Source organism: Leptonotus elevatus, chromosome 3, assembly GCF_054856555.1.
Source record: "Leptonotus elevatus isolate MCC_2025b chromosome 3, RoL_Lele_1.0, whole genome shotgun sequence".
NCBI lineage: Eukaryota > Metazoa > Chordata > Actinopteri > Syngnathiformes > Syngnathidae > Leptonotus > Leptonotus elevatus.
Genome location: NC_141241.1, coordinates 21322619 through 21333217, shown reverse-complemented (window position 1 = coordinate 21333217; position 10599 = coordinate 21322619). Strand labels below are relative to the sequence as shown.

At 37.6% G+C, this 10599-nt stretch overlaps 1 protein-coding gene across 1 annotated transcript in view; it reads right to left on the bottom strand.

Annotated features, from left to right (window-relative positions):
• Positions 1 to 211: 211 nt before the first annotated feature.
• luzp2 (leucine zipper protein 2) overlaps positions 212 to 10599 on the bottom strand; it is a 157839-nt gene continuing 147451 nt past the window's right edge. Inside the window, exon 12 of the mRNA XM_086072231.1 lies at positions 212 to 4087. Coding sequence (XP_085928357.1) covers positions 3953 to 4087 — 135 coding nt within the window. The 3' untranslated portion in view covers positions 212 to 3952. The remainder of the gene's footprint in view (positions 4088 to 10599) is intronic.

The window sequence follows — 10599 nt, the reverse complement described above, 5'->3', positions numbered from 1 at the left end:
TGATAGCAAAATACGTTTATTAACATTCAACAGTGTAACAATTTGACAATTTGGCAAACTATTTACAAATGTGTGCAACTGTGGTACAATTTACAATTATGTGGATGTTTCAACGACAGTTTTTCTTTTTGTGAAACACTCCCCTGCGTACAAGGAGACGCAACATTATTTGCACAACAGATTAGTTTCACTGCGATTGCCTCTTCGCGGGCAGAAGCTACACTTTCTTGCAGGCCGTTTTTTCCGGGGAATAGCAAGTATATACTGCAGTGTGTGTTGCCATAAAGTTTAATATCAGGATCATGTTACGGTGGTGTTACGTCTGGCTTCCTCATGTCCTTCAGTTGCTATACCGGGTGGTAAGAGATGTTCTGATCCATCTTATCCACTCCATTCATGGTGGCATCGTAGTCCAGAACCAGTGTCTTCTCCGTGATCAGACTGTACCCGCTCCTCCGATGAACATGCATTGGACTCGGGGTACTCTTCATTGTCCGATCGAATGTCCGCTTGTGCAGCTCCTGCGTTAGCAGCGCTAGCCGGTGAGGCTTTATGACGTGAGAATAAAGGCCGCGTCTAACTGTGGCGTCCAACTGTGGCATCAACCTCGGGATTCACCATCATCATCATCATCAATGTGCATTGGTCGATGCTTTTCGACAACTCTCCATCGCCCGATCAAATCTCCGCTTGTGCAGAAGTACCCGGTCGGTTGTGCTGCGCGTTTTCCGGCGTTAGCAGCGCTAGCCGGTGAGGCTTACTACGTGATCATAACGGTCGCGTCAAGGCTTCCAACTTTGGCGTCAAGCTCGGAGTCATCATCATCGTCGACATCAATGTGCTTTTTAGTATTGATCGATGCTTTCCGTCTTTGAAAAAAATGCTCAAGCGTGAGCTGCTTGCAACCGGTCGCCATTGTTGCATCATCATTCATTGTCTCCTCAACACTCTAGCTCCGCCTCACGTCTTCTACTGACGCCCACGGTGGGCGGCCCACCCAACCTTGTGCAAAGAGAGTCATCGCTGCCATCTAGGGGCCAAAACGAGTCATTAAACTAACTAGATCTGCTTGATACTTGATACACAGCTGCCCAAGGCTTTCCTCCACCAGTTTCCAAAAAAAAACAAAAAAAAAAACATAGTGAACGTCTTTTAACGTCCTCGGCGCCCCTCCGTAGGTTTTTACTAAACGTTTTATAACGTTTATGGCGGTCAAAAAGTTAATACTAAATTTGAGTTGTTAATTTTATACATTTGCACCTTTTTTAAATTTTTAAATAACTAATTTAATACATTTGGTTTCATCCAAAAGCAACTTGCACAATAATAGGTTAAAACAATTAAAAAATATATTTTTTACATTTAAACATTTTCTTGTTTTGTACCAAAAAAATAATCGTTATTAATATTTTCTTCATAATCGAGCAGCCATATAAAAAAAAGGTCACAATATTGTAAAAACAAAACAAAAAAGTTCATACTAAAAAAAATACAATGTTGTGCTTTTGTACATAACAGCAATGCATATAAACCACCTGCAATCTCTAATAGCACTTAATATTGAGGCACTTACTTGCTAATGCACGCACACGTTGAGTTACTTCACATATTGACTCGGTTCATAAGCATATTACGTTTCCCTTCATCTGCCCATTAGCATGGATTTTAAACATATAAGGGCCAAAACATGCCTTGTGAAAATTAAACGGCACTAAAATACTAGCCAGCAGAGGGTGCTAGAACTGCACAAATGGAAATCAACCTGCCTTTTTTAACATATGTGCTGCTTTTAATATCGGGACATGACGACGACGATATTTTGGCAGTTTTAATATCGCGATATCACGATATTGCCGTTATGGTTACATCCCTGGTGTGAAATGAGCTAGCCTAATATCAATCCTAGTTTAGCATTTTGTTGAGGGTGACTATATTTTAGGGGTTGCTAGGCCTGGTCTTAAGAAACTTAAATTATATCAAAGATGGCATAACTATTTTAACGTATGCCTCCTCTGTATAGGTTTAATCTAAAACTAAGAAAAACATAATTTTTTTTTTACTTAGGTGATAAATAAGTAAAAATAATCCAAGGTCTTAGGTTACAAATGTCCTATTGCTTGCATTATAATTATATTGCATTATATACTGAATTATAATCATATTCCATCCCATTTCATCAGCAAAGTTTTCCTGGCACTCATGTATCAAAACAAAACATTCCATCACTTGCCTTCTTTTCCGGGTCCCCTACCATTCGTGTTCACGTCACACACATCATGCCCCAAATATGCCGTTAACAGCACCACCTTTCATTTGGCGTGCAAAGCATCAGTACATGCTAATTGGTCCAGTGAAAACCAATGAAACGCGTTAAAATCAGGCATATTTTGCAATTTTTTGAACCGCAAACTGTGATACTGGTCCACTAAAGTGGTCACACTTAAGATGAAGAACTGCAGGTCTGCTGGGGTTATACGGTAACTTCTAGATTTGATGGATACATTTCTCACAGACACCGCATTTGTGACGCCTTTATCTTAAGATGGAAAGGCATAAAAATGATTGATTGACTTCTATTGTTAATTTCATTATTCAGAAAGCCCTTGACAACCTCCACTATGCGGAGAATATTTACGACTGTGGAAAGTACAAATCATCGGCTCTAATCTAAACATCTATTGAAATGTGCACAATTAATGAAACATTCTTCATAGGACTTATTTGCGCAATGAGCAATGTTTTGCTCTGTTGATCACAAATATACTGGCTCATGTTTTTTCCCCCCCACAAATAACCATTTATTCTTCACAAATGTACTGAAAATTACAGTTCATTGAAAGTACACATAAAGGTCAGAGAACACAGATACATGTAGCTAGGAAATACTACTCAGTGCATGGCACATTCTCAGGGAGACGACCCATTGTGAGTCTTCGGCTCGTTGCCTCTGGAGTGGTAAAGGCAGAAAGGGTGCACAGAGATTCAATGTTCAGCAGTTGGCCAGCCAACTTGAGCCTTAATATTCCAAAATGGCGAGGAGTAAATTAACCTGCTACGATGAGTGACAAACAATAGAATACGTTTGGTAGTAGTTGTAGGATTTTGTTGTCGTTGTATAAAGCACTGTACAATTTTGACCATCTCGAATGGAAAATGCAACAAAATATGGAACGTGTGTGACCAACATCCAGCAGCGTCCCAAATTTCACGGGTTCTCTGACGGTACGATAGAAAATCAGACAAGAGAAACACGGCATGAAATGAAATGAATATCATCAGCATCAGCAACTGCACATGTCAACTTGCATTCATAGTGTCATGTGACTCTCTTCGAGTGACGCTTGTAACATCGGTCACACTTTCCCATACTTCTTCTTTTATTCATTTAGTTTCAACATAAACACCACTATGTGAGCATTTTGGCTCAAAGTCACAACAACAACCTGCGGTGGACCCATACTAATGATGCAAAGACCCTGAAAATCACTCTAGCCAAACGTCAACGTATGTTCCATCACACAATGTGAATGAACATTATGAAAATGAGCAACTGCAAAAATGGTACAGTGTAAAACAGGCATCGGTAAATTCATATACTTAATCACACTATACAGTGTCCGGACCTTACCAGTGCAAAGGGATTTTTTCTAGAAAGATCACACATTAGTAAGCAGTACCCTCACTAAGAAGAAAACTCAGATAAGTAAACATCAAATGAACAATCATGAAACAAGTTACCAGTGCCATTCATTTGCTACCTTCAAAATAAAACTGTAGAATGCATGCCGTGTTGTTGTGTTGACATTTCCGGTGTCAATGCTGATACGGGACGTGTGTGTGTGTTTTGCGTGTGTGCACGCACATTTTTGTGAAAGTGCGTCAGATGTGTGTGCTCTTTGAAATATCGTGGCAGGAATGCAGGAGATTTGTATTTTTCATGATACGCTGTCCACTATTTTGGAGGCTTTATTTTTCTGCTGCCGCCGCTGCCGCCGCTGCCGCCGCCGCCGCTTTGCCCTTCGTCCTTGCTGTCGTCTGGGCGCTTTCCACTGCTTTCCGAGCTCCCGGGCTGCCCTTGGCTTCTTTGCTGTGAGGTTCAACAGACAAACATGAATAATAAATAATGCTCATATTTCATTGCAGGCGATTTGACTGATAGGTATTAGGTAAGCGCAATGCTCATTAATACGGCAGAATGTCAAGAAATGATGTGTTCAAAGAATAGATAGATTAAAAAAAAACGGTTCCATTTTTATTATTCGTCAGGGCCTTATACTGATTACTGTACATTCAATGTTTAGAGCTAACATTAGCTAGTTAGGCCAGCTGCATTTTCTTGTTTATGGCTAAGAATTAACAGCATCACAATCCATATATATATATTTTTTTATTCCGGACAAAGAGTGAATGAGGAATGCATAATGCATGCCATTAACCACCATGTGGGGTGAAAACTCCATCCATTCTTTGATGGACAGCCACAGCAGTCTGCTCACTGTTGAGCACAATACGCATTATGAAGGATGCTTGCTCCTGCTTTGTAACGTATGCCCTCCAATTCCATTCTCATTGTCATTTGGAATATTTGAGTCCATTTTTCCGCATGTTGGCGTGACATTTTTTTCAGCTCAACTGTACACGCAGAAACGACTGAGTAGAAAGCATTTCTCTATGCAAAGCACCTGTCGTATGCTTGCCAATGTGACTTTTGCGAATGCCTTTCTACTGGTGGCAGCAAATGATTTATTTACACACCACTCACCATAGCAAAGTGTGACTTAAAGCAAAATACACTACAATGGCTGTCAAACAAAATCACACGAGGGACCGAACTCAAAGCACACTTTATGGTTGTAGGCTGAAGAGAATAAAAGGAAACACTTTTCTTTCTTTTTTTATTTATTTATTTTTTTTACATAAATGTGAATCGAAACATACAGGGTACAATCTTGTTCCAAAATAAATCAATTTGAACTTAAAATAACCTTTAAAGTGTCCATCCACATAAAATATATCTGTCAAAATTATTAGAGCTGTCAAACGATGACATTTTTTAATCAGATTAATCACATTTGATAATTTTGATTAATCACGATTCATTTACTTACTTTTTTTAATCAAAATGTTTTTCCTGCCAAATTTGAAGACCAGCGTTTATGTGTTCATTCTTTTGACATTTAATGTTATGAGGACGTCTTCAACATTTTTGGATCCACTGCACACACTCATCCTCCTCTTCTTCCAGTTAATTACTTGTCATAATTTAAAATGTAGAAAAAAAATGACCCCACTATTTTGACATGAAGAAATATTCTAAATGTGATACGCAAACATTTATTAAATGCTTTACTTTAATGCATGTAATGTTTATTGCTCAAACACAACCTGTGCTACCTTAAACGTAGCCATCCGCTGTCACGTTGAATCTATGGTCTGCATTAATTCAATGAATAATGCGATAATTTTTTGTGATTAATTAATCAGTTAACGCTTCAATTCATTGACAGCACTAACAATTATACAAACCCTACATTCTAAAAAGAGAATTGCTGAACCAACTTAAATGAACTATATCACGGTATTTTAAGCCTTTCCACAGTTAACTATAAGCATATAATGATTAAATCTTACCTCTGACATCATGACAATGTAATTTTTTTAGGAATTTATGGTATTTTGCTGGCTATTTTTAGAACGCCCGGATGGAAAATGGAAGAATTAGCATTTTCACATGGCTAAAAGACCCTGCACACTCCACGGTTTCTTTAGGGAGGGAAGGGGGGGATTTCTTACCTCAGTTGAAGTCATGTTTTGTCTTCGTTTGTCAACTGTGGTTGGCGCGTTAAGATGGATGAAGATTAGGGATGGAAATCGAAAATCCGTTCTTGTTGAGAACCGGCTCCCAGTGTTTCAATTCCCTGGCATCACATTTTTGCTAACGATTCCCTGTGCGGGACGATGACGTTAGCACGCGGGCCGAGCAACAAACATGGCGCCACGTTTGCAATATTTGCAAATTGGATATTTCATCTAAGGGAGGAAACACTACCACCAACGCAAGAGCATTTGCACACACAGCATGCGATGACGTTCTGTCGTGTTTGGGAGCGCTCCAAAGTCCCGGTGGGATCAACACTGCAGGCAACGGCCGCCAGCATTGCAAGCGTTCTCTCCTACCAACAATCCAGGTGCTGGTAGTAAGTATATTAGCGCCAGTTTGCCTTTATGTGAAATGTGCCTTTAGTAACTGCAAACCGCGAGGTTTGTGGTTTTTTTTCCATCAGGGTTCATTCACCAGTCTACTGACTGCGTCTGTTTTGACTGAGGAAGGGAGGAGGAGGAGCTTTTAGTTCATATGAGTGTTGAAATGTTACTGGAGTTCGACATTATTGTCACAAAATAATCTAGGTTGTATTTTGTAAATTTCTACATTTTTAATGTATTTATTTTCAAATCTTTTTTTTTTTCTGGAGACCCCATGGCCCCCCAAATGTGGACCTTAAAACTTCACTGTTGGGTTTGTCAGGCCATGTTACTTTTAAACATGTCTCTTGTTTACAGATACAACTAAGACATAAAAAAGTGGATGCTAATGTATGTTTATTCATCTTTTTCCCCAAAAAAGAATCGATAAGACAATCGATAAAAGAATCGAATCGTTAAGCAGAATCGAAAACCGAATCGCAATCGTAAAAATCTTATCAATTCCCCTCCCTAGTGCACGTACTCACACGCGCACCATGAACGAGCCTGACACAGATGCTGCAGTTACGCTTTGGGCCAGAGGTGGCAGTCGCGAGTAAAAAAGTGACAAACTGCACAAAGATCTTTTAATTATTAGTTTATTAAACTTAATATATTCACTTGAATTACGTTAATCCAAAATTAATCCAAAGTGAATATATTAAATTTAACGAACTCTTAATTAATTACATTTAATGTATTTACTTTGGATTGGCCATTTTTTTTTTTAAGTTGGTCAACAATTCAATTTGTCATCTTAAATTGGTTCAACAATTCTCTTTTTAGAGTGTTTATATAAACATGCAGCAATGAAGGACATTTTAAAGAACAATTGTGCTTTTCAGTAAAAGTTAGAGGAATTTGTAAAATCAAAACCTTTCTTTACTCTTATGCCATTTTGTCAGAAACGGAATATTTGAGATCTTTTCATGGCATGTTTTATGTTTGAGTTGTACAGTCAGTGTATGTCAGTGTGGCAAATAGTGTAAGTGATGATAAGGCAATAGTTATACAAAGAAAATGACAGCACAATGTGTAATAATAATAACTAAAGTTAGTTGTAATTCTCAACAACTAATCACTGGAAAGTCCAGCAGCAACCCTTGCAGCTATAAAGACTATACAAAACTATAGATTTCAGCAGAGTACTTTTCTGAACTATATTTTAAACCTAAAAAAATGCAAGGCCAAACCCTCTGTGCTGTGTTTTGAACAAGCCAGAATATGTTGTCTTTCTCCACTTTTTCCGGCATTTCACGGAATCTTAGCGAAATCTCTTCGGCGAGTGTCTTGAGCTGTCAAACTGTTGATGCAAAAGCCACAAAGCGTGAGAACCAGCACGTGCGATCAGCCTGCTGGAAGGCATAGAAGAGGACATATTATATTGAACAGGCCAGATGCTGCTCTATTTTTGTGGCTTTCAGCGTACTATTTCGCTCCATAAAACATTTGTACATCAGGGAAGGCCTCACTGAAGTTCTGAGTGAACATGAGAACGCATAATGCAAGTAGAACGGTGACAGCCATATTGGACAATGTAATGCAGACGCACCCAGACAGACCTGACTGCAAATCACTACTAATCAAACTGTTTACTGCAAAATGAATGTTGGCGTGATTCTGCGCGGAAGGAACAAATAACCAAAGGGAACAAACAAACAAACAAACAAACTTGTGTCTAAAATGAAATACTATACAAACGTCACATTTTTTCCCAACATAATTAACCATATGCATGACACCGCATTAAGCATTTCCTGTGGAAAGGTCAGATGGAATAACAGCTGTTAATATGTTCCGAGATGCTGGGACGCTATTTGGCTCTGTTGTTCAACATCTGATAGTTTGGGGTTGTCGATAGTTCGCGCTAGTACATTTCAAGGTCAAAATGGCACCAATAGTTTTTACTGATCAAAGACGAGGAGACGTAGCGTGCCCTAATTTCACCATCAACTGGTTTTAAGTTTTGTTGTCAAGGGGAATTTAAATTTTCTTTACAATAATATGTTCTATGCGCCCCTACTAATTACACAGATTTTTTAATTTCATTATTTTATTTTATTTTTTACGGTTTTTATTAATAATCACTCTGATGTTGCAAAATCCCGTCATGGCAGTATTGTTTGAAAAAAAGAAAAAAAAAGTCAATTAACGTCTAACAATTAAATTAGAGCAAAACCACTCACCAAGTCAAATGCTCTGAGCAACAGTGCAAATAACAAGGCACATTTCACAAACAGCTGCATGCCTGACAGGCAATCAATTACCTCCTTGTAAATATTTACCGTATACTGGAGAAAATATACTGTATGCATTAACTATATATATGAACATCAAATAAAGGTACAAGCATATAAAATGCCAAACCAAAATAAAATAAATAATCGTTAATAAAAGTGCAAATAAGGAAGGAATTTAAATAATTGAAAGAGACCATCAATTGAAAACCCCATATTTTAATTAACTAATATATTTTTTTGGGGTACTACAAACTACTACATAAAGCACAACAACTACAGTTTTTCCTTTTTTTTTATTTTTATTTTTTTAAATATGTTTTGCTGTGATCTGACTTTGCATACATTGTGACATACGGTGTATGCAGCAGGTGCATCAAATCAGAAGGTGCATCCAATTTTAAACTGTGCAGTTAACAGAAAATTGAATCATATTAGAAATTGTTGACTGTGACAATACTGGATTTTCTCTTTGAGTAAACATGCCAGTGATGCCACCATATACTTCATGTGTTAGTGCTGTATGCTAAGAGCCTCATTCATCATCTCTAAAGAACTTGCTGTGTTGTATTATTTTATCATCATACATAATATCATACACCACATCATTGTATTTATTGATGAGGCAACAATACAACTGACCAATAATTAATGATACCAGCTAACGTATTGATAAACAATCAATAGCTGGGCAGTCACTGGAAAGTTTCTGGTATGCAGAAATTCCCTCTTAAAATGTTGCCATATTCTTGTGCAAATAGAATGTGTCCAAAAGTGAATGGATTCATTTGGAATGCATGACAAGTTCTCCGCTTGACATGATTGTTCTGAATTCAAATGGGATGTGTTGTTTTATTGCACCATCTGCCAACTCCAGGTAGGTGTGACTTAATTTAGCAATATGATGCGACATGTTATGCTTCAGCATCGCAGCCAGGATTAGATATTGCACTGTATTTTCCCATACAATATCTTAAGCTCTCATTTTCTCTTCTGTTTTTCTCCACATATTGCTTTATAATTGACCTTAGTCCATTTCTCAACTCTTATCAGCTAGAAATCCATTGTGGATGAACACAAATTAAAAAAGGCTTAATATAGACAATCAAAATGCTATTCTTTCCATTTTTCTTTTCATATTGAGATCCTTCAATTCACCATTTTCTAAAGTCTTTCTTTTTTTTCTAAAGACTTTCTGAGAGAGGTGTGGTCCACCTTGGACAGGTTGCTGGTAGATAAACAGCCACTCACATTCACACAATTTAAACAAAATCTAGGAATCCTGTTTTTGGAATGTGACAATGCAGAGAAATGCCTGCAGGCGTGGGGACAACACACAAACTAGATATATTTAAAACCCCCAACCTCAGAACAAAAAAAATCTGTTTGGAGCCACAACACATTTGAACATTGTGATGACGGAAACAGGGTGTTATTGTTAGTGTAATGTACTGCTGCAACAGAACAGAACAATATGCAGCATCCAATACGTAGAGGTTCATTTTCTTCTACCTTTTGTCTTCCGTTTTGGGATTTTTTTTCGGTAATATTTTTAAATTTCGATTTTCATAAATTTTTTGCCTTTTTAGTCTGTCAAATTTCTGGCATTTTTGGCAATCTGATGGATATATTACAGTAATTTTCTGCCTCTCTTATTCCTTTATTTGACATTTTATGGCTATTTTTTGACTTTTTTTCCCCTTGCCGTTTTTATATAAGTTTTCTCACATTTTTGGCAATTTTGTGGACATTTTACCGGTAGATTTCCAGATATTTTATTTTGTTTGTGAACATTTTATAGTTAATTTTTGAACATTTTCATTCCTGCCTTTGCTTAAATATACACTACTCACAAAAAGTTAGGGATATTTGGCTTTCAGGTGAAATTGAAGGAAAATGTAACAAGTTGATGCTACAGTGATATCATATCATGAAAGTAGGACATTGAAGTAGAAGGATACACTGGTGATTTCCTCATCTCAAACAATTCATTGAAAGAAAAGGTAACCACAATGGTGGGTACACCACAACATAAAAATGTCAACGTCTCAATAACTCCTCATGTGCCCTTGAGCATCAATTACAGCTTGACAACGACGTCTCGTGCTGTTCAAAAGTC